The 25,493-nt window shown below is 43.1% G+C and overlaps 1 protein-coding gene across 1 annotated transcript; it reads right to left on the minus strand.

The window, feature by feature from the left end:
* Window positions 1–333: 333 nt before the first annotated feature.
* On the minus strand, window positions 334–23,690 carry hecw1b (HECT, C2 and WW domain containing E3 ubiquitin protein ligase 1b). Its single transcript, XM_030774323.1, has 28 exons — window positions 23,664–23,690; window positions 20,896–21,223; window positions 20,039–20,146; window positions 18,511–18,605; window positions 17,167–17,242; window positions 16,508–16,677; window positions 13,856–13,998; window positions 13,545–13,645; window positions 11,810–13,135; window positions 11,474–11,575; window positions 11,044–11,194; window positions 9,786–9,898; window positions 9,526–9,647; window positions 9,093–9,278; window positions 8,707–8,841; window positions 7,127–7,232; window positions 6,834–6,930; window positions 6,317–6,400; window positions 5,946–6,052; window positions 4,710–4,824; window positions 4,278–4,391; window positions 3,526–3,678; window positions 2,861–2,959; window positions 2,487–2,616; window positions 2,231–2,377; window positions 1,802–1,916; window positions 1,468–1,666; window positions 334–445 (listed from the first exon to the last, which is right to left on the minus strand). The coding sequence occupies exons 1-28, from the start codon at window positions 23,688–23,690 to the stop codon at window positions 334–336; spliced, it is 4,761 nt and encodes a 1,586-aa protein (XP_030630183.1).
* Between the last annotated feature and the right edge of the window lie 1,803 nt (window positions 23,691–25,493).

The following is a 25,493-nucleotide window of genomic DNA, read 5'->3' on the forward strand; positions in this document are numbered from 1 at the left end:
GCGGTGAGTAAAGAGAGGGTGCGTCACGAGAGACAGCTCCAGCCTTGTTTCAGTCGGGATGTCGCGGGATGTTAGAGGTCAAAGCCCTGAGAGTTTGAGGAGGCTGAGGCCTTTCGTTTGCTATTGCATACAGCTTGGCTTGTGCAAACTCTTCAAGACTGTACATATGCACAGGTCAGTAACGCATGCAGTGATGTCCTTTACAGTGGCTCAAATACAGATACTTCAAAAAAAAAAAAAAAAGAAAAGAAAAAAGAAAATTGTCCACAGAGGGTTATAAATACGTAGTGTGTACGTGATAAACGTGGGAAAGACGTGAGATGTGTTCAGTTTTCACTCAAGGCCAAAGGTGCTGGTTTCTTCCACAGCGATGAGCAGTTTCTCATAGAGCATGGTGTAGGATGGATAAGGAGGAAGATCCAGCCGGTTAAAGCAGGTATGAGCTCTGAAATCATAAAAAAAATCAAGATGTAATACAATATGAAAGCTGACATACTTATGATACCACATTGTCTGTTTCGGAAGTTGGGAAGGGTTACATATTTGTACATACTCACAAAGCATAGCACTCAGAAAAGACACGATCAAGACACAATTATCAGGGGTCGGCCCTTACCTTGTTGTAGCCAACTGTTCAACTGTCTTATAAGCGAATTGGTAAACTAGCTCTAAGTCTCACTGTGCTACATTTTGGAACATTAGATCTCCTACCTGAAGGCAATGTCTCAAAGACTTTGGCAAGATTATGAGGAGAATGACCCCTAATGTAACCCTGGGTGGTGGCTTCAATGGTACTCACTGATGTGAATTATAAAGAATATCTAAGGAACTATGTTCATGAAAGACAGCTTCTGTTTTCCAGTCTAAAAATCTAGTTAAAAAACTCATGAAGAACGCTGTGCCATGCTTATTTTCTCACGGATGGTCTCGCTCTTCATCATCAACATTTAAAGATAAAAACATGTTAGAACTAAAACAAACACAGAGCTAAGGGACACAAGTGGAAATCCACAGTGGGATGTACATTACTCTTTTATAGCAGTCAGAGGAAATAGGGTATGACAGTTCAACATGTTTTTAAGTAATAACAACTTTTTTCCATTTCCAAGACTCAGCACTAAATATTTTTGTCACTTAGACTCAGCATTGAATATTTCTGTCATTTAATCTCAGCATGAAATATCTGTCATTGAGACTCAGCATTGAATATTTCTGTCATTTAATCTCAGCATGAAACATCTGTCACTGAGACTCAGCATTGAATATTTCTGTCATTTAGACTCGCCACTAAATATATGTGTCACAAACGTATGACATCCTGCTTTACAAGATAAAACCTATATTCCATATCAGCGGAAGAACAGTAACTGTGTCTAGTCACACGACAAACATGACCATCTGAAATGGCTGTATACAGTTACTAATTAAAGGGGGGAACTCGGGTAAAGACAGGACACAGGACTTTACCTTGGGAGAGAGGTGATCTTGCCCCACTTCTCGATGCAGAAGCGCCTGAGGCCGTTGCTCCCGCGCAATGCGGTGAAGCCCTCGTAGGGAACGCTCGACGTCCCCGTCACAAACTGCAGCAGACGCAGCCTCTGTTCGTTGTTAAACCGCTCGACCGCCCCCCAGAACCACCGGATGACTATATGCCCATCATGGTAACCTGGCGTGAGAGACAAAAACAAGGGATGAAGTGCAGGTCCTTTATTTTCTTGTGAATTTTCCTGAAGCTCAGATAGTCTGATAATCTGACATAATTTATGAGGTGTAAGGCTGATCTTAATCTCTGTGCTCTCACCGCCTCTGTACTCTGTGTTATTCCTCCAGTCGTTCAGGTCGATTTCTGCTGTTCCGGCAATGACCAGCTCCAGCTCTCTGGCATCAAACACGGACACCAGCCGAGAGTCCACCACCTACACACACGAACAGACAAAAATGGCATGTGTGAGAAGAAAAAAAAAAAAGAAATTTTGGATCGCTCCAGTAGTCCAAAGAGGCTTCAATTTGTTTTGCAATTATAGTTAAAGTAGATGGAAAAATCATTCTCTGCTCTTGAAGTGGAAGAGCTGCTCAAGTTCTAAACCAAGATGTGCTTTTTTAATATTATTATAATATCAAACAAACTGTGGAGAAAGTCACTTACGTGACCCACGGCGAGTTTGGAATTGCGTATCAGTAGGTCAAAGCGTTGTGTAAATTAGATAAAAAAAAAGTGAAAACAGCTTACCTCATAAAATCCTCGGACCAACGCCTGCGTCTGCTGAACCACCCCTCGCTCTACTCTCCACTTTACCATCCGTTCAATGTATTCCTTCTTGTTCTTCTCCGTCACCTGGACATTGGCTCCACCTGATTTTAGCTCTCTCTCTGTCACCTGCACAAACAGCATCTTTCTGAGTGCTATTAATGACACAAACACAAGGACTTCATATTATGCTTTTTAAATGTTTAAACTTTTTAACGGGCCCCTCCTCTGCACATACCTGACCAAAGACCTCCTCATTGACCGTGAAGGTAAGGTCCAGGACATCTGTGATGTCGTTGTCTTTCATCCACTGGAGGCTCTGATGGAACTCCTCATCCAGGTACTCCAGATCACTGAGGTCAGTGGCTCTGTTGGTCAGAGAGAACTATTTAAAGAGAGTTTATCCGAGGTGCATTCATCATAGGATTACTTAAGAGATCAATGAAATCAATCAACCCGGCTACACACTTAACAACATCAGGATTTACCATAATCCCTCATGATAAACACATCGTTTTAAATTTCTTTTCTTTTTTACTTTGTTGTACGTATCTGTTTCCACACAGGATTTGACTGGGATAGATGCTTTGCAGATGGGTGTAGTCCACTCACAGTCTGAGGAGAGCTTTGTAGAAAGGGCGGGTGAAAAAAGCGTCCAGCAGATACTGATGGATTAAAGCTAGGCCCAGTATACGACCACTGAAACGGAACCTAAATACACACACACACACACACACAAGTGACTTAGCATTAAGAATTTATCTAGCTGTATAAAAGCATGAGAGAAAAATTACACTATCAGTAGGGATCCATCACAAGACTCTCTCAATCTGTGTATGTTTGTTTGTACAGCACAAATATATCTAAAAGCATCACTGGCATGTTATGAAACGCTTAGTTATTATATTTATAAATATTTCTTTTCAAGCAGTGACATCACCGCACTCTTGAGTGCTTGAATCTGCTTTTATTTGCGGAGACTTTCACCGTAGGAAATTTTAACCAAATTTGGATTGAATAAGCTTCATTAAAACAAGCGCGTGGACCCACTTGTCTGTCAACACGGACATAAAGAAAACTGATGCCGCTCCAAATGTACTCTCATTCATTTCATTTCAGAGACTATAAACACAGCAACAGGTCACCGGGTTGTGTTCTGGATGCTTTTCCCAGGCAGAACCAGTGCTAAGAGATAAGTAAACACACTGGTATTTTTTTTTTCCTCCTCATACTAAACTGGAAAGGGAGCTGTGGGCAGGAGGAAGATGGGGCCTCACCACTCTAGATGGTTCTCCACAAAGGCAGACATGGGGCTGATCTGGACAGTGTAAGTGTCGTTGGCAGAGTACTCAAACAGACCATAATATGGGTTAAAGAGCTCCTGGGAGAGCAGGAAGAAGAACTCGCGGGAGGGGCCGCTGTAGTCCAGGCTGAGAGAGAGAGAGAGAGAGAGAGAGCACAAGAGTGGCAGAGGAACAGCGAATGAGTGTGGTTAGGAAGCAAGTAGATTAGAAGACTGATGGACAGATATATAAATGGATACAGGCAATGAACGTCTGATATTCATCATCGTATATAATGAACACTGACACACAGATACGCACATCGGATACTGTGATATATTGAATTATCTTTCATGATTTACATTCTTACACCACAGGGACACAAGGTTGACAACACTAAAGCAATGAAAACATGGTTAATTAGGGCTGTCACTATTCTGAACTGTTTCACAGGGTATCATTTATCAACCTTTACATAGAAACTGTTCTATTCCAGAATATACAAACTGTTCCATAAATATATCAGGGGTCTCAATGATAACGTACTAATTTCTGAGATTAAAATGAATAACGCTTCAACCGGACATTTTAAGTTGTGTGGACGCATCTTGGGGAACCCGCTGCTTTACAGCACTACGCTATCTCAATAAACAGCAGTAAGGCATTCTCTGGAACAGTCATAAACGCTTGGCCTCAGAACGTACTGCACTGACTGTTTTTATAATCCAAACTTATGAGACACGTACCCCTCCTCGCCGATGAATGTGATGTAGAGTTTGTTCCTCTGGAGCTCCTTACGTGAGTACGCCATGACCTGATTAAAGGTACCCTCCAACAGGTGGTCTCTCCGCACTATCAGTCTGGAACACAGCACAGAAACAGCAGGCTACATACCACATAACAGAGCTGTTACACTGACCTCGTACCTCTGATTTCAAGAACAACACATCAAGAAGAATACATGTTAATAGATGGAAGATTGTTTAGAATAAAACGCAATTAGTTTACTATTTCTGATTAACGTCTAATGGTTGAAATCCAATGCACTGAAATAATCAGTACTGTTGAAGTACAGTACTTATTCATGATGATGTGGATACAAACGACAGTTAGACGTCAATTTGACATTGCTTTACACTCATGGACATAGAAATAATCTCTAAACACTTAACACTTACTTGATCTTTCCAGGGCCTTGGCCGTAACCTTTGGCCTCCAGTTTCCTGTAGAAGTTGCGAAGTTTGGCTTCAAAGTCCCTGCGGTAGGGAGCTGGAGCTCTAGCTCTCTGGGTCCCTGAAAGGTCAAGCAAATACACACCCTGAAATTCAAACTACAGACAATGTAATCAGTACTAATTTAGTCTAAACAAAGAGAGTGAACATGATTTTAATCAGTCACAAAACAGCTTCAATGTGTATCCATCGATAACCCGGAGCGGACGATCATTACAGCGTTGGAAAAAGCAGCATTTGTTCATCTTGGGAACAAAATGATCAAATGACAGAAATCCATGAACTGTGTAACCGTGAGGCAAACTGGAAGTCTTTTGATACTGGGAAAATACATGTGCAAATAAAACAAAAGCTGAAGCTAGATTTCTTGAACTTCAAAAGAAACCCCGTCAGAGAAATTCTGACGGCATAGTGGGCAAAAATCTCTGGCATGTATTTAATGTTAAAAAGGTGGCTCACAATACTGATGGCACAGAGACAGAATTGTATTAGAACATGGGAACCCCCAGCTAAAATGAGTATAAGCTGCACATCACAGTCAAAAGAGTGTAAAAAGGGCTCCCAACAGGATAAAGATAAGGGCAGTCCCAAAAGCATCACTGGCTGGTGAAGATGGGTTTGACCAGGAAAAGAACAACTGGAACAGGGAACATCTGGAAAGAAGCACCGGACCAGGTACAAGAGCTGGGTGTGGAGTTGGGTGAAAAGAGAGATTGAACCAGGAAAGTTGATGTTTGAGGAGGGAAAACTGAGACAGAAAGAATGTGAAAATATGATCTGACCTGGAGAGCTGTCACCAGAGAGGCAGCATACAGGAACTAAAGGAGCTCTCTCAAGGATGCCTTACAAAGGCCCAGAGCACATAGAGCATTTAGGACGTAAATAGTTTACAATTAATCATCTCACACATCCACAGATAACGTGTGTGATACAACCTTGACAAGATACATCAGCGAGAGTTACACTAATACATTTAACTGTGGCCCTCTGTAGTCCAGGACTGAATGCAGAGCTGCATGTAGGAACCTGAAGTTTTAATGCTAATGGATCATGTAATAACAAAAATAAGACTTTGCCAGCACAGTAAGTACCTTTGTGCTGCCATGACAGAAACCTAGTACAACGTATGTGCTGAGTTAGTAGGCAACAGGCCTGATAAGAGTCCATTCAGACTAGACCCACCTGGAGAGTTCTGTGGAGATGACCCCGGAGAACAGCGAGGTGAAAAGGTGAAACCAGGATGAAAGGTAGTGAGGGGAACATAAGACATAATCTCCTCCTCAAACAAACTGCATGGAAAAACAAAATGAAAACCATGACCACATGACTAATAATAACATCAGTGTTACGTTGAATTAGAAACCTTTAATCTCATGACACGAGGTTACCGCAGTATCTCAAAAAACACTGGTATATTTAGACAACAAGAAAATACCATGCTAGATAACTGTTATTTTAATAAAACATCCAGCAGAGGTTTTATATAGTCTAAGACAGGAGCAGATACTTGACACAAAGCCCTAGAAATACTCTGAGGAAGATGCCCCACAGACCTCAATAACATCACCAGATCAGCATCGCAAGACAGCTTCTCCAATCTGGGAGTGCCCTCTGTGCGGATGTGGTGTACCTTCTCCCTGAAAACACACACACAGACACACACAAACATACACACACACACACAAACACACACAAACACACACACACACACACACACACACACACACACACACACACACACACACACACACAAACACACAGACACACATTAATAAGAAAAAGTTGAAACTTACAGAAATATCCTGAAGTTACTGAAATGATAATAAGTCATTTGCATAATGCAGTTCTGTACTTGAGCTGTTTCATGGTGAGTATGATATGCTGGCGTACCACTCATATGATCACATAGTTATGGAATAAGGCTGGGTAGATGACACTAATGAATAATTCATGTCTACTTTCAAGCCTTGGCTGTGAAAACGCTGTCTTTGGCTGATGGGGGAAAAAAAAAAAAAAAAAAAAAAAGATTGACAGCTATCTCCTGAAGGAACAGTGTTTCTGAGTGCGTACTTGAGAGAATGGTTCCTGGCAAGACTTGGCTGTCGCTCCTGAAGCACTTCAAAGATATTGGGTTGTCGGAGAAATGCGACAATCTTATCGTTGTAAGCTGTGAGAGATAAGAGGAGTCACTTATTAAAACCAGAGGACCTGCAGCCAGGTTACACCGTCAGAATACATACATATTAATGTCGAATTTAAAGCGGCTACTGAATTATCACGCCCCTTTTAAAACGTCAAATATCCTAAAACTTTACTGGATGATTAACAGCGACGTCGTCTGAAGCACGTTGCTGTGGACATACCGAGAGGGACCGGCTCTTGCTGGCTTTGGTTCCTTATGGCAGCAACAAGACTGTTTCCAGGCCTTGTTAACAAAGACACCCCTCTGGAGCGGGAAACCTCGGATGCCTGACAAATGACAAACACGCGCAGAGACATATGGGCAATTAATTGGTTGTGTACCTCTGGACATAACAAGACTGAGCTTGTCTGGGAATAAACTGACTCTATAGAGACACAGATAGAAAAACACTATAACTACACTCATGACAAGTCACTAAATGCACACGAGAGACCCTAAGTTAAATAAAGATGACTGGCATCCTATTTTCACTGGAACAACTGAAAATGGCTTATTGTTGTCCTTTTCACTGAGGAAAAATGTATCACAGGCTTGAGACTAGTCAGTGTCCTTGTTAGTGTTTTGCTCTGGAGCAGGCATGAGGAGGAGGTGAATTACTGTGATACAGCAGGAGATAAACCTGAACACATCTTATAATGACTTTCCAATATGCTCCTGTATTTTTTCATCCTGTAAAGCAGTTTGTTTGGGGAACAAACACACACTCAACACACGTACACAATCACGCGTGTGCGCACACACACACGCAGATAGAGAAAGGAAAGGGAGAGCAAGCAAAAATAGGTGATCGAGGAAGAGAGAGACAAAGAAGGAGAGAGAGAAGGAGATCTACAAGACACTCGTTGGGGGAAATTATCCAACCGAAAGGAGGTGCTGTTGGAGGCTGAAATCACTATTTGGTTTTTGTTGTCTTTCCTCTCCAAACAAGGTACTGTGTTTCCTGTGTGAAATGTGATTCTGCCAGTTCACTGTGTGTATTAGTCACGCTTCAGAGCTAAAATTAGTGTCTTGCATCTTTCTCTCTGAGATCGATACGATACACGTCTCACTCAATACATAATCAAGACTCCGCTGCATTTAAGATACTTATTAAGTAGCCAATGATTTGATACAATTCGATTTAGCCCTGTTTCGATGCAATACAATGCAGCGCGATACGATACAATGCGATTCAATATAGTGCAAACAATTCAGTCTTGTTAGTTTGGAAGGGGTGGAGTGTTTTCCTCTGAGGGTGATTGGTGATTGACAGGGCAAGAGAGTGAGAGCAGGAGAGAGAAAAGCGCACAGTGCAAAAGAACTGAATTTGATAATGTTTCTAAATTACTACAATAAAAAAACAGATACTAACGTCGTATCAGACTCCACTGATACAGAGACACCTGTAGTAATTAAAGTTGCGAATCCCTCCCAACTTTTGCCCGCGACACGCTCTTAGAAATGGTGTAGTTGTCTCGTAAACATTAAGCCTGGCACACCAGCTTGAATTGCTGACTCGTTTCAGTCCTAGCTTACATCCCTCACACCTCTTACTCAGGAAGTGAACGGGCGTTCTCTTCCCGCTCTTGAAACCTCACTTCGCTTTCTCATAAGTACGTGTCACATTCGCAGTGACATAACACACCCTTCGACGCATCACAGCCGCAATCGTCCGAGCGCGCGCCTCCCACGCACACCCACACCTACGCCCGCAATCACTCCCACACTCGTACAAAACGGTGTGAGCTCTCGTCCACCCACCTCCCCTGCGCTGTAACTGCGCAGCCTCTGCAGGTGCTGGCGATGGGTTAAGTGGTTGGGCAGACGGCCATTCTGCAGCGGAATTCTGGGATCAATGAAGGTGGTGGCTCGACTGTTATGATCCACGAAGAATGACTGGCAAAAAAAACAAAAACAAAAAAAAAAACCAAAAACAAGCGAAAATACATTAGCAACTTTTACATATCAAACTGACCGAGTGGATCAGTAAAGTTACTTTTCGTAATGGTCAGAAATGTATAAACTGCCCATGAAGCATTCTGGTTCACTGAAACAAAAAACTGAGCCCAAGTCTCAAGTCTTAGATTGTCTGCGAAGTCTGAGACCAGGGCAGTAACAGAGTTTAAGTATAAGGCCAGACTAAGTACCTTTCCCTGTGGGTCAGTTTTAATCTCCCAGCCTCTGGGCAGCTCCAGCTGGGCGTCTGCAAACCTGTTAAGGAAAGTCACCAGGTCCCGGTTATGCTGGTAACGTTCGAAGTTGCGCGCATCCCTCCGGATCTTCAGGATCATGTGTTTCAGACAGGAGCTGTTGGTGAACATGCGGTATGCTCCCTAACAACAGAGAAGAAGAGAGTGGGAGTGTTGCCGCAGTAACCGTAACCGTGGCAACAGTCAAACAAGCATACCAAATCATTATAGATGGTACACAAATAACCAGAATGAACAAATTTATCATTGATAAAGGGTGAAATGGTTTGCATTCAGTGGATAAACTACTAATAGAAAGCTGTAGCTGAGAAACACTTCTGCCCCAAGCTTGTGCACTTCTACAGTGGGTGTGTTAAGTGCAGACTCTCACATAGTTGGCGTGGAGTACAGTGAAAAATTCGGGATGAGTGATAAACTTGACCGCTGGACACTGAAGCAACAGCGTGATCTTCTGACAGTGACCCGGGGAACAGGGTGTATCCCTCCTCAAGTCTGAGAGGTACGAAGAAAGAGAAAGAGAGAGATGGTATCTGTATGTCATACTTAAGTCAGAGAACCACATCAGAGAAAATGCAGTCCAAAGAGCATTCACCAGTGTGTGCTTCAAAGTACTGATGCCAGAAAAGGTACCGTTTGTCTGTGGAGGTGAGTCCGTCTCACAGGTGCCTCCTCTCTCGGTTCTGGGGCTGCCTCCCTCCTCTTCTCTCCTATCTGGAGCCATGGTCCTCTGGATTGTCTGGTATCTTTATTGACATGGATTAAAATAATATTTCCCCAATAAGGGGAAATTCCGAAACTAGGTCAAATCAAAATGAAAGTATGTGGAAAACCACCGAAAAACAGATCATTGTCTATCACCGCCTACACAGTTCGGTTATCACACAAACAAAATGTTAAAAGCTAAGGAAACATAAACCAAGATCTTCTGAAATTACAAGTCTCCTACAGTCTTTAATCTGAACCTAGGATCATCTCTATAACTGACAAGGTTTCCAAATGAAACTTCCAAACGAAGGTTTAAATGAATTGCTTTGTTCATTCTCTGACATGATATTAAAAGCTCTAAAGCTTAAACACTGTTCATCTCTCACACAGCATTTCACAACCTTGTCCGTGCTGATATTATTTGAATAACCGACGGAACGAGAGAACCTGATATTTCCTGTGTGTGTGTTCATGTTCTACTTAGAGAGGCCTGAGAGGGTTTTGGACCTGAGTTTGCTTTGTGTTCACAGTGATGAGATCAGGTTAACAAAATGACATGTGACTGCACTTTAAGCAATTCTTTAACATTAAGGTTACATATCTCCATTAAAGAGATGCCAGAGATGCCTCCCTCCGCGCAATAAAATGCTTTGGTATTAAAATCATATATACGTACAGATATACACACACACACACATATATTTCTCTCCTCCAGATGGCACAAGAAATTAATTTGATATTTGTCTCAGACACTCGTGGACGTGACAAATCATCCTTCGGTACATGTAATCCTTGGTGACCATGTGAAACAAGTCGTGTTTTTTCTTAAAGTTGCAACAAAACACTGGATAAAGAGAAGTTTAAATGAAGAAGCATTTGATGCAATCTTGTGTGACGCTGACTCCCCCAACAGTTCTGCTCTGACTTGTATGTGACTCAGCGTTCCCATTTAAAGCTTGGTCTCATACCCGAGGAGGAAGAAGGAAAGAGATACTGGAACATTTCACATATTATCGGAAAGCGTGCTACCTAAAGTAAAATATCAACCGATCAGCGAGGCCTCCATAAGTTAAACGAGTTTTTCCCGCTTTGGAGCGTCTTCGCTAAACATGTGACACGGTTCTAAACGAGAGGGTTAACAGACTCTGCTTTTTTGGCGTGCGCACTGGAAGTTCCGTCTCACCTCCTGTTGAGCTGCTCCATCTGTTGGACCGACCCGGACCTGCGGAGGCCGTCAGGGGTGGCGGCGGAGGTTGGCCGTTGCCAGGTGGTGGTCCGGTTGATGTGGTCCACGTAGAAGACCCTGCCGTGGCTGTCGATGCGGGCCTCCCAGTCTGCACACACGCAAAAACACACACACACACACACACAGACAGTATGTCAGACATTACACATTAAATCAATAGTGTGTGTGTGTGTGTGTGTGTGTGTGTGTGTGTGTGCGTGTGGCGGGTGTGATATGAGATCTGCAAAAAAAAAAAAGCTAAATATAACAATAGATGTGCAACAATGTGACCTCATTAACTTGCTCTTAATTCTCTGTAGAAAAAATATATAACAATCCAATGCCATGTTTCCATAGAGGGGTTTGCCCGTCAGTGCAGAACTCTTACTGGGAGGCAGGGGCTCGTCGATGGTGGGGTAGTGGTGGACATCTGGGCGCAGGGCGGGGAGCTGACTGACAGTGGTATGACTACAAGGCAGGGGGCACTCTCCTACAAACACACACACACACACACACAATACAACACAACACAACAGCACAATAGTCAAAAATCCCCAGAGGCTCCTCAAGATAAAAAAGAAAAATACAATATTTGTGAGGATTGTTTAGAACAGATTATAATGAAGTCTCCATAAAATATCAGCCCTTTTCTGTCTGAATATGTGTGGGTGTGTAAAAGAGAGAGAGAAAGAGAGAGAGAGAGAAGGAGAGAGACTTGACTCACTTCCTCCTCTGTTACTTGGACCAGGCACGGGTGAGTCTCCATTAGCTGTGGGGCTCTGGACATGAGAAGCAGGTGCCTCCTCCCACTGAGAAATCCCATCTTCAGGCTCTCTCTTCTCTGCCCCGTGACTCTCCTCTGCCTCTGTTCCCAGAATACCATTCATCCTCTCAACCTCCTCTTCGTCCTCCTGAGAGGAGAACACTGTGCTCTCCGAGCGGCGTGCGCTGTCCAACGAGGGGGCTCGCACGGGTCCGGCGAGCCTCTGATCCATGTGACTGCAGCAAGGCACGGGACTTAAGTCACACTCGCTCTCTCCTGGTGATCTTTCGTTCCTGACCTGACCCTCTGCCCCCATGGGCTGCCCGTCGCCGTCCAGCATCTGAATGAGGTCAGAGAGGCGCTCGTGGGAGCGACTGCGAGGGAGAGTCCGTCTGGGGCAGGGGGTACCGTTGGGCGTCAAGGCATGCGGCTCAAGCCCATCTACCTCTTCCTCTTCCTCATCCTCTTCCTCTTCCACCTGCGGCTGCTGGGGCTCGGGATCGGTGGCGTGTGCCTGGTCACCTGGGCACGGGTGGTTGGAGGGAAGACTGTGAAGGAGGTGATGGATGCGAATGTAGTGTGAACGGGGCGTCTCTGGCTCTCCGCAGGCTGAGGCAATAACCGTCTCCAGCTCGGACACAGGGAGGGAACTGGGCCTGGTTTTACGCCTGGGCGTTGTTCTGATGCGAAGCGAGCAGCCTTCCTCCAAATCCACTTCCCTATCACCCTGTATCTCTGACTCCTCTTGCACCCCGTCTTCAAAGCCCGGCTGGGATTCTGAGACTCCTGCTCCGCTCTTCATGTCCTCCTCCAGTCCTGCGGGTGGCGCTGCGCTGCTACAATGTCCTTCAGCAGTCGCATTTGCTTCTCTTGGTACCTCTCCCTGCTCCATCTGTTCAGAGGGTGCCTGTTCCTCTCCACCTGGTTGTGCTTGAAGGACATCCCCTTCGGTGTTTTCTCCAGCTACAGGCTCTATCTGGGCAGCCTCTGGAGCTGTCTCCGCACCTTGGACCCGCTCCCCCTGTAGCTCCGCCTGACTCTGCGCTGTCTCTTGGGCGACTGGCTCCGCGGAAGAACTGGGCTCAGGCTCCACGTCCATCGGGACCTCTGCAGATGTTGTGTCACCATCCAGAGGCAATTCTGGGGCAGCCTGATCCAGACTCATGGCGTCCTCTGCCCGGGGCTGGGCTGGATGGTCTCCAGCCTCTCCATCTTCCCGCTCCTGCTCAGGCTCCTCTGGCACCGTGGCACACTCTGCCTCTGTACTGAGGGACATGTCCTCATCATCTGTGAGGTATCACAGAGAGAAGGTTTAGTTAAACAAGCAAAGAACCTAACACACATATAATGAGTGTTTCAACACAAACATGTAAAGCATGCCTCCATGTTATTTACAATAGCACCGCAGGTACAAGCATATGACAAAATGTAGAGAATAAATTCAATTTGAACAAGTCGCATATCAAACCAACAGAAACAAGAAGAAACAAACTGTAAACAAATTGTAGCGGTGACCAGAGGACCAGAGATTAGACGGGATAAAGATTTTTTTTTTTTTGTAGACTTTTCTTTTAGATTTGTACGCTTTCATCTGAACAAAATACAGTCTGGGAAGGAACTGACATACTAAAAAAAAAAAAAAAAATCTGATAAGATAACGCAGAAAACGTATCAGGAAATGAAGTGGGGGAAAAACCTGGGTGGATGGATGACGTGATCTCAAATCTAAATTGCAGCTGACCGCTGACATGTTCTGTTGGCAGTCTGCGTCCTAAAGTGTAGCTAACCACTCGATCACTGCGGAAAGAAACAGAGAATTTGAAGCAGATAAATTAGCACATGGCTTCAGTTAAATCGCCTTCATTTTTTTTATCTTTGCTGTAATAAATTAGCATGCATTATCAAATAAAACATCAAGCCAACGTTTAGTCGTGTGATGTTAGCTTTCGGGGGCCGACAGTTGAAACATTAGACAGGGAAACAGGTCCGTACACATTTCATACATACCCAATGGCATGTTTCTCTAATAATCTCTGTACAGGCATTGACAGCTTGCCAAGGAAACGTTTGATGATGGGCCTGCTCTTGGCAAACTTGTCCTTCACTTCAATCTCCAAAACGTCAGTGGGCAAAGACACGAAATTAAACCGCTAAAGGAGTGAGTGAGAGAGAGAGAGAGAGAGAGAGAGAGAGAGAGAGAGAGAGACAGAGGTGGGGCTTAACAACTGCACAGGGAATTGTTTGTTGTGACCTTACTGTCACTGTCACTTGGCACAGAAATCGTGTCCACACCATCCCGCCTTTACTCTCCTAAATACGTTGCTGTCTGTGGTGGTGAAACTGCTGACGCTATAAGAAATTAAACAAAGGGATAAAAAAAGGGATGAAATCAAAGTGCGTACGTGTCCTTATGTGTCTTGTGATGATTTGGATATATTCAGTATGCATGTGGAGTGAACAGTAAGCCTTTGCTGGGGGCACTTTGTAGATTGGCAGAGCTGCTGTGTTGTTTTGATCCTCTGTGTTCTCGTCATCAGATGAGAAAACCTCTGGCTTCAGTCCAGCTTTAGAACACCAGATAAGAGCCTGTGTCTCCATAGGATACATTCACCGACTCACACTAATAATAGCAGCCAAGAGAGAGGCATTTCAATTCCTGCACCAATATTATCTGTCCACAGTTCATAATCACAGAGGTGTAAAGGTGGTCTTCAGGGTACGGGTAATAACTTCATCTAGCACGGGTGAAAAAAAAAAGGAGAGAGATAGAGAGACAGAGAGAGAGAGAGAGAGAGAGAGAGAGAGAGAGATGCAGAAATAAGAGGGGGGGTGCCCGCGATAGCTTAGAATAGTATATGACGAGCATGTTCCCCAGGCCCCCCCCCCTCCCCCCCCCAAGCATGTACACAGTTATGTGTGACAGACAGGGGAGGTCGTGGGGGGTGGGGCTTATTGACTCCCGTGTTGCTGTGTCTCTGGCAGCTGAGAAAAGAGGAAGCTGTCTGTGGAAAAGGGCAAACCTGTTCTGAATGTGAAACAGAGGACGAGGAGAAATCAGGCACTGCAGTCTGTCCACAACAGGACACACACAATAACGCACACAGTTAGGACTTTCTTATCTTTTCCCCCCATTTCCCCATATGCATATTACTGTACTGTATACATATTTATGTACATTGCATGTGCCTTAGTTCTTGCTAATATGAAGTTTCATGTGTTTCTGAAGAGTCAACCAATGGATAAAAATTACAGAATACATGTTGCTTACTCCATTCTCCATCAGTGGTGGAAATATCTCACTCAATTGCAACTTCACTCACTTTTGCATGTGCAGTTTTGCAATTACGTGTATAAAATTGCATTTTAGTATGTGTTACACCGTATCTGGTCTTAGACTCATTAGGTCTTTCTGTGACACAGACAGAGAGGCACTCTTTCACCCTACCACTTAGTAACCCTGTAGGGTTCTGTTCCCATGGTAACTCTTCCCTAACCCCCTCCTGTGTGACTAAGTCACATGCCTCCCCTCTGCCAACCTGCTCATAATGGACCATTAACCTCATGAGTGAGCAGACATATAACGACTGCAATGGCATATTACAGCTCATGCTGGCATCTTCATTACTACACGTGTACCTTTCTCTCTCTCTCTCTCTCTCTCTCTCTCTCTCTGTGTGTGTGTGTAGCCCTGACCTGTTAGTCCAGTGAGGTCGTTGCTGTAGAATAGCATAATGAAAGGCAGATTGAGGTCTTTGAGAAGGAGCGGGTTAAGCATGTATGAAGGGGGAGAAGATATCTGACTGGGTCACTAATTAAGTCAAAAAGCAATTCTCCAGGTCTCCAGCTCTCTCTTCAGTGAAAGATAAAAAGGAAATGAAGCCTCCCTCCTTCCCTTTTCTCTCTTGACCCATTTTCTATTTCCCCTCCAAGGCAATCAGACCAGCTCATGCACTACAGTCATTCATGTGGGGAGCGTGTGTGATCGGCTCAGATGCCTTTGAGTCAAAGAACGGAAAGCCATTACACCGACAAAAAGGGGCAATTTACAATATCGAGACAGAATCAACTTCCTTTAAAAACATCTCGTACAAACAAAGGTGTGACCATTTGATTATTGCCAATATAGCATAGGATGTCTAACAGGAAAAACATAAATGTGTATTCATAAAAAAAAAAATAAAAAAAACCCACAATATTTCATAGCAACAATGCATGTGGAGCTTGCTGCAGCAGATGCACATGACTTCATATTTAGCGTGCATGAGGTAGCAATACACTGGCGTATCATATTACACCTCAGGTTAGACGTCCCTGTATAGGCAGCAAGGCAATGCAGTGTACAGTGCAGAGTACACAGTAGAACTATACACTGTCGAGCAATAAATCTGCCACAGAACTTTTCATCTGAATTATTCCTGTGTAAGATCAAAGTAAATACGGTGTATTACACCAAGCCAAAATCTTGAACACAAAAGCAGTAGGCTAAATACCGGGATACGTAAGAGTGTACCGGCATTACGGCTTGCAGAATATTCATTCTGTACAACGCGCAGTCTGCATTTGCAAATCAGTACATATAGTATATCTTTTATCATCGTTGTACCCAGAGCCCTGTGCTTTCTGTATTGATGCGTCACAGTAAGTCCCAGTTCCCCTCACCTCTCTCTGCCACACGGGGTTAATGGTGTTGCAGACGATGCCCGACCTCTTCTCCTGTCCGTGGTGGGGCAGAGCAGGGAAGATGCTGTGCTTGCCAGGATGAATGGCGATCTTCAGGTAAGGGTCGGGGTTAAAGAACATGCCCTTTTTCAGCCCCGTCGCCTGGAAATCTGACCAACGGCCGGAACGACAGGACAGATTTGATAAAAAGGCCTCCGTTTAAAAGATTGGAAAATGAATTCATTCAGAAGAGGAATGGCAGCAGAGGAAACTGGCTTTTTAAAAAGCACTTAAATATTGGCACAGACTGCTGTCTCATTGTTTCATATTGGCAAAGACTTCTGTGGGTCAGACATAACGATATACTTGTTAACGCTGGCGCTTAATGAGGGAGAGTCGGCCTGGCTATGAGTAGTGTACTGATGAATGCTTTAAGTGTAAGGACAGAGCATTCTACAATTCTTAACATCCTTAAAAGTCTCAAAACCTAATACAAAATGTGACAAATATTACTATTAATGAAGCACAATTCAACACTGGCACTCTGACACAGTTGACATATGTGTGTGTGTGTGTGTGTGTGTGTGTGTGTGTGTGTGTGTGTGTGTACTGTAAGGGCCAGTTACCAGAGTGACATGCTGTTTACACACAGAGGTTACCTGATAGAGAGAAACTGATGAGTCTTCGGCTACCCTGATTTTGTGGGACGTCATCTGTGGTAATAGGTTTGAACACCTGTGGGAGATGAGAGAGACAGACGACACATTCCCTGTGTTAAAGATTAGCAGAACCCCACCCTAAACTACTTGGCACTGACTACAGCTATTGCTACTGGCTTCAAAACAACACATCATCTGCAGTGATTCAACACAATCCAATGCCAATCAGATTAAGTCTCCACAACATACATTATAAATAACCAAACACTGATTTAAAAATTACAGACCAAGTCATCGGAGTTAACCACAGGGTCCGTGCTGACCCCCCCCCCCCCACACACACACACACACAATCAGACACACACCTGTCCATCTTGCCTTAGTCTCTCGTTTTTCTCTCTTTCTCTCTCTCTTTCTCAACATGGCCTATAACTGGATCACCCTGGGCTACGATTCAAAACAGCACAGTGATACTTCTTATCAGGGCTCAACAGGATGCTGTTCTGTGCAACCTTTTTTTCCTTTTGTGTGGGTTTGAGATATGACACATGGGGAAATTTTAGTCAAACACAGAGGGTAAACTCTCAGGGGACTGCAGAAGTTAGCGAGTCTTACAGCATCAGAAATGATAACCTGAGGTTCCCTAAGGTTGAGCCGATATTAATAGACCTCAGATTATCTCTCTTTCTGCCAATGAGGCCTTAATCCCTGCTGCTAAGGAGACAGACAGATGGCAGAGACTATGATGTCCTTCAAAAAAAAAAAAACAACCCAGGGAACGTGATGGAAGATAAAACCTCAGCATTCCATTCGTTCAGTGATAGAAACAGTTGTTACTGATGTGCTAATCTCAGAACAAATGGTTTCTGAAGCATTGCTTGTGTCACCTGAGTAATTGTTTTTGATAGTATGTCACAGGAAGGGGGGGGGGGGGGGGGGGGGGCGCAAGGACTACTCTGGGTGACTTTTCATCAGAGGCTTGAAGCAACAACCAGACATTTTTGGGTTCATTTAAAGAGCAACACAGAAATATCACACGTTATTTTCGGACTGTAGAAAGTGTGGTCAATACTACTACTACTACTACTACTACTAACACTACTAACACTACTAAAAAAAGATTTGTGGTCCAAAAAAAAACCCCATGTACTATACGTGATTGCGATATACAATCAGTGCGCGCACGCACACACAAACACACACACACACACACACACACACACACACACAGACACACACACAGAAACACACACACAGAGACACACACACAAAGAGACACACACACACAGAGACACACACACACAGACACACGGCGGAAACGATGCTGAGGTCATACACACTTACTGGTGCTGAGGGGTTTTTTACAGTCACACTGGGCGTGGTGGCTCTCAGAGCCCCACTCACACCGTGGTAGTACTTAAAACAGATCTTCGTTTCCGCTGTGAAGAGACCAAGAAAGAAAGGAAGATGAAAAGCAAAATTAAGACATGAAGATGAGATTAAAGTTGTTTGTTTTTTTAACCTCTGTGTGTATGCCCTCCGCTTGGCCTAATCTCAACATAGATCCCTCAGGCACGTTGATTTTAAGATATGGAAAATTAGATTACGACCTGGAGTGAAACAGTCACATTTCCAACCATTCACACAGTAAAGAGAAGCCATCTCAGCTGACGCTAGTTTCACTCCAAAGCGGACTCCCTGGTAGAGTGTATAACTTTCACTATGATTACTACACGGGTATATTCCCTTTAAGTGTGTGCATTTCGATACAACCCTGAGGCCCCAGTGTAAACTGGATCACACTAAAGGTACATGCGTTATATAACCGTGTCAAACAAAAACGCGCAGAAAACCAGAGCAAAATTCTTTTAAAGGCGAAAGAGCTTTGCACTGATAGAATTCTGCCTTACAATTCAACATTCACTGAACCCTAAGGACATCTGTTTCTTTTACTGATTATCCAAAAACAGGTCGTACCTTTAAATGAATTAGTCTACTGTTTCAGTGAATCAACACAGCTACATCTGCAAGGAACAGCAGCTCCTATTAGTGGTCAATGTGATTGATACGTTAGGCTTGGACGACTGAGTCAAGCTGTCTCTGGTCAGACCCCGTCTCTCTGTGAGTTTAACTTTAACAAAGAGAGGACACGGCAGGGGCCCCGGTTGGATGGAAACCTCCCACAGATAACCTCGGTGCTAAATTAAACGGGCGAGCCTGAACTTGAACAGAGTAAAGCTCTTGGAATCATTTCAATGCTCTACTTCCCACAGCTCTCTCTGTGCCGTCGCCCACACTTAAATCCACAGTCATTCTGCACTGTCACACTGCGCTGATGCATTGCAGCCTCCCTCTGATACGACAGCTGCGGTTCGAGAGGTTCGGTTATGTTCTCGAAGACGTCGCCGTTTCAAACGAGACCTTGCGTTAGAGAGATTTCCGTTCCGCGCTTGTAAAGCCCGTAAAAGATCAGCTGGTTACACTTGAAACTATCACTCAACTTTTTTTTTTTTTTTTTTTTCCCAGAAGCATTGTTGAATACGCTATTGAGTAAACTGCTGGAAAAAGATGCGCTTTGATCTATCGCGACTGTTTCCATGGCAACCGTTTAAAGGAGGCTTTTCTCGACGGGTTCAAATAGCCACTTTGTCTAATGCACCACTAATGGCATGCTGTGATCAATGACACAATAAAAGCAGACATTACCACACTGGTTAAAGATTTTAAAATACTGTTTGCTTAAGCTAGTTTTTAGCTTAAATTGTAAGCATGCACAACGTGTTGCACAAAGTTTTAATTAGATGAAATACTTCTCTCTGCACCAAAAAGGCTTGATGCAGTTAGAGGTACGTCTTTGAATAGATTCACTTACGCTCAACAAAGTAAGAGCTGGCCTCTATCTTCCATACTATTTGGCCTTTGTGAGAGCCATTCACACCGCGGTTCTTGTAGTCTAGAAAGTTCTCTGACAATACCTCATCTAAAAGAGAGAAAGAGAGAGAGAGAGACAGGAAATGAAGACATATACAGCCTTGGTTACAGACTGCATTAAGAATTTAATCTCCAACGGACACCATGAAGAACAAGTCCTATAAAGAGGCAAGGCAGGAGGTTTCACTTAAACTAACCAACACACAATGTTGCACACAGAAGGAAACACAGGCCCAGTCAGCAGAAAGGGGAAAGACTTAAATCATGGCCCTTAAATCATGAGGCAACACCCAGGGGACAGATTTCTTACTCTTGTGAGCCCTGTTCACAACTCTCTAATCTTCATTGTCAAAACCTGTTTCCCACCTCTGTTTCCCATGCGCTCCTTGAAACACACTACAAATCAGAAACACTTGTTAAGTACATAATCTTGGTCTTGTTACTCAGGCTGTGCATGTATGGCTTTCATCTCTTTCTGTTATTAATGTTAGTCCATTTTTGCTTTGTAAACAAGATTTCTTTAACTAGGGAGTCCCTAATTTACTTAAAATCCCAACATTGAAATTGGTACTTCAGCCAAGAATTGCAACTAAACACATATATCAAACATTGGTATTGTTAATCATGCAAAAACATTCAAAAAACAGCTTTAAAAACTAACCAATGACCAGTGGTTGTATATATAGTGGTGGTAACCAGTGGCAGATTTGACAAATACGATACAGCCTAATGCAACATATATGTCAGATGATCTTTGCCTGGCCTGTCTTGAATTTTTGACCGTACTTTAACACTAACCGATCAGGTACATCCCGATCCAGTCTCCAGCATCCACCTCTTCCTTGATGTCCCAGCTGAGTGTGATGTCCTGGGTCTGGCCGATGGTGTACTGTGAGGTGCTGACTGTCAGCGTGGAGCGGCAGTGGGAGGTCACCAGGTCCGTGTCGCTGGTGGAACGAGGCAGGGCTGCCACATCCTCAGGCACTCCGTTCCGGAAGTCTACGTTAGGGAACTGCTCCGGGTTGTAACTGTGCCGGATCGGGTCCCTGGAGCGCCTGCGGTTCTGCGAGGCGCGAGACGGGGAGGCCATGCCTACTCGCCCAAGAAACCTGCTCTGGGTCAAGTTCTGACAGGGGAGAGTAAGAGAGAAATAGAAAGCGTGAAACACATTACACCTCAGGATGGAAGTGTAGAGGAAGTGCCCGTGAGATAGGTGATGGGTCTGGGTTATATATTAAACGAATCAGTGCATAGGCTGAGTGATGTCAATCATGCTAAACAAACAAAAAAACCCAAAGAAATAAATCAATTCTAAAAGAAAAAAAAAAACTGTTCATGGAAGCAAATGGTGTACACTAGAGCTGGTATGCTTGACACTATGTCCTGGAGTGTCATATTTTTGAAGCGTTAATGTACTGGTACACTACTTGCCTCTTTACCAAAGTCACATGATCACTGCAAAAGAAGCTTTATATCACGTCACATACATATATCCAAAATGTTTCAAATAGTTACCACTTCTTTTTCTCCTACACCAGAGACTTCAAAATTCATTAGAACTACAATGAATTTGAAATTTATGGCTGATAACTATACATATATATATATGTATTACCAATCTAATCTTACAAAACTAGCAGTTTTTTGACATATGTATATCAGATTAGGGTTTTTTTGCATCCTCACTACAAATAATATCATTGTGATCCTTGTAGACTAGCAATAAATAAAAGTCTAACATGCCTAAAATGCTTTAAAGTGATCCAAACTCCATCAAAATGGAACAACAGCACAATTTTGAAAAAAAAAAGTTCATTTATTGATTCATCGCCAAAGATGGCTTAACAGAGAGACCTAGATCTCTAATCTGAGAGAGATTTCATCTTCATAGTCTATCAAAGGTGAGGCACATGATATGCATCCAACAATTATTAGATACCAAAAATACATCCACGATGCATGGCAACATTTAGTTCAAGAATTCCAATCCTTCATCTCCCAGTTATAAAAGCGACATCGTAATCACATACACTATTACCCTGGCCAGTGCATCCACATATCCACGTAAGCCCCACTTCTTTCATGAAAAAGATTAAAAACAAACAATCAAATCCATAAACCTATGTTATACAACAACACTAAAAAAAAGGGTCCAGTTATCATTTTGATTTTCATCTATCTGTCCTCTGTGATGAGACCTCAGGAGTTACAGTTGATTCATGTTATGCTTTATTTTTTCTCTCTCTCTCTCTCTTTTTTTTTTTTTTTTTTTAATATCCCTCTTACCTCTTGGGTACAGTTCCGAGAAGCTAATCTCTTTTCCAACAGGGCTTGAGGTCTGTTTAACGCTCTGATGATACTGCAGAAAAGATGGGCATGCTTTTGAGGGGAAACAGGGCAAATATAACCATGCCAACCCTTTCTGGAGACAGTCGCTCATCCACACTACTCCTGTCCGAGTGGAGGTGAGGAGAGATCGAAATGTTTTAAAGATCATGAGAGGTTTGTCAAAGGCGCGTCAGGTTCGGGGTTACAGGCCAAGAAATGAGCCGATCTCTTTTCTTTTTCTTCCTCTTTCTTTTTCTGACGTTTGCCTCTACCTGCCCATTTGACTAGGAAAGTATCCTTCAGCCTTTCTCTGTTTCTTTCTTTTTTTTTTTTGTCTGAACATCCACTCTCTGTCTCTCCCTCCATCTATTCATCCATCTCCATCCTCAAGGCTGACTGTTTTCTTTGCATACTCTCTGTCCATATGACTCATCTGTATATTCATGACCACAATCCTTCCTTAACACAGCGAGGAGAAATCATAATTGATGTATATAGAGACTAGCAAGTGGCTTTGCTGTTAGTAATTCATGTCCTACTATCATATCTATGCCTAACCACGCCCAGCCTAAACAAATTGAAGAAGTATGTAGAATTATCTCTATTAAATTTCCATCCCTTCCCCACAACTAGAATCCACTCAGATAGGTTTTAGACTGATTCTTAAAAATAGCACTGATTGAAATACACAAAAGAATGTAGATGTACCATTTTAGGCCAGTCTGCATTGTGCAAGTTAGGCCAACTTGCATTTGCTCAGACTAAATAATGAACAACCCCTTTCTATCTTTGCCAACCTTAACAAATTCCAGTTTCTAAACAAGGGCCAGACTCGGTCTGGATGACATGCAAAATGAATCAGGTTCACTCTGCTGAACAAAAACACAATCTATTTTCCCTTGTATTTCTGTGACAAAGACCTTCTGTACAACCATGAGGCTGCCAAAGTTCAGTCAAGGTCACCATGAAGCCTATGAGAAACTGAATTCCCGCCAAAGGGTGAGGAAGCAGAGTGCATGATGGTGCAAATACAGGGGGACTGGCAGGGGTAGGAGCCACAAAAGGAGAGGATTTATGCCAGGAAGAAGAAGAAAAAAAAAAAGGTTCCAGAAGAGAGTACCTGCTGCACTGTAAGGATATCAGCAGGGTTGTACAGCACAATGCATCGTGGGTAGCAGCCAAGCTCTGATGAAAATGGGGTGTAATGAACGCTGTTGCTCCAGAGCTGGACCACCGACCTTAGCAGTACACAGTGGTAACAACATCACCATCGGGAGTCTAGGATCACATCCAGTCCTGGGAAGGAGTGCATGCAATTACTCACATTGAGCTCATACTAAGGTCATTATTCAGAGAGAGGAGTAAAAAAAAAAAAAAAAGAAATTCCCGTCATCAGTCAGCATGGGTGAGTCACCAAATCAAATTTAACTGCTGTTTATAACCAACAGAATAAACTAGATTGAGATAGTGATAAGAAAGTTCTGCTGCACAGTTATACATTATACAATCCTTATATTGGAATACTACTAATTGTAATAAAGTAGAAAGACATTTTGCACATACCAATGTACTTGTATCAATTTTGAATTCTATAGCCTGGAATCACAGGCACTTGCCTTTAGCTTGTGCAGACAACAAGGTGTAGGCAGCAAAATTTGAGGAGATCTGAGTTCAAAAGTGACCCTTGGAAATATCAGAAAAGTAACCTTAAGCTTTTACTGAACTGCCCTTGTGACAGCTCATGTAACCATTATCATTGTTTTAACAGTGTGACAATGCATTATTCTTGAAACAAAGATATCTGTGCTTGAAACAAAGATACATTGGTAGATTTTTGTGCGGAGTATTTTTTTTTTCATAAAGGTGTTTTTTTTTTTTTGCCTATTTTTGGGTCTGGATTTTTTTTTCTCATTTCCTTTTCTTTGAACTTGATTGTGACCTTAGCTCGTAATGTTAATAAGAATCTTCCTAAATAATCCCTTTTACAGTGCCTTGTTGCTTCTGGGTTTTATATTGGTCTACTGTTACCATTCTTTGGATGATTCAAAATAAAACTATATAAATCTTTCAACATTTCACCTTACTGTTGCAGGTTATCTTTGTCTTTGGGTTCAGTCTTAATAATTACTATGTTTTTCTAAGTTTGTATACATTCAAAGGATACATGCTGGCCTTGTTACTGGTTGCCAAAAGACCAATATTCCCGCAATTCGAAGTGCCATGCAAAACTAATGTTCAAATCCAGATAAATCGTCATTTGCATAATTTGATGCTCATTTCAGGACCAAAGAACAAAAACACAAAACTGAAAAAAAATGACTACATGCATACTTCAACACAAGTCAAATGAAAGAAATGGAATACAAAGAAACAAATGAATAGGGCCTGCTACCAAGACTACACAGGTACCCTTTACATGGTTACTATCTCATTAATATTCTGCAGTGAGTACTGCATCATATGAAGCCAGCTGTACATAAAATAATAAGTAACACATATTTAAGTATGATATTAAAGATACTATATTCCTTAAAAAAAAATCAAAACCAGTGATTCTTGCTCTCAGCATTTCAGACAGTAAAATGGCTGATTTGATATTGCTGCACCTAACATACAGTTCGTATCCTGACGTGTTGAGACAAATTGCAAGTTCAGTGGCCACGTTTGTGTTTACAGTCCTAATGGAAGCTTTACCACAATACCTTGCAATTAGGTTCTGCCTGCTAAATGAATTATTATCATTAAGCCCTACGGAGCAGCCTGCATTAAATACCAATATGTTAGCATCTCTTTTCTCTGCGTCTGGAAATCTCATTGGGCTTCATTTTCAGAGACACACGCACAATGAGATGAGTTGGCTTGCGGCCCATCGGGCTCGTGGTGGATATGCGTACTGAGCAAAAACTGAAGAATCTTTTAATGCACTTACATAACTGAACAGAGGCCTACGTGCCCCCCCCGCCCATCCCCCCAAGGCCCTGCTCACTCAGATGAAGAGAGGAATAAGATACATCTGCAATGCCAGTACCAGTAGCATCACAACTAAGCACCAAATCTCATTGCCTTAC

The sequence above is a fragment of the Chanos chanos genome, chromosome 5 (genome assembly GCF_902362185.1).
Source record: "Chanos chanos chromosome 5, fChaCha1.1, whole genome shotgun sequence".
NCBI lineage: Eukaryota > Metazoa > Chordata > Actinopteri > Gonorynchiformes > Chanidae > Chanos > Chanos chanos.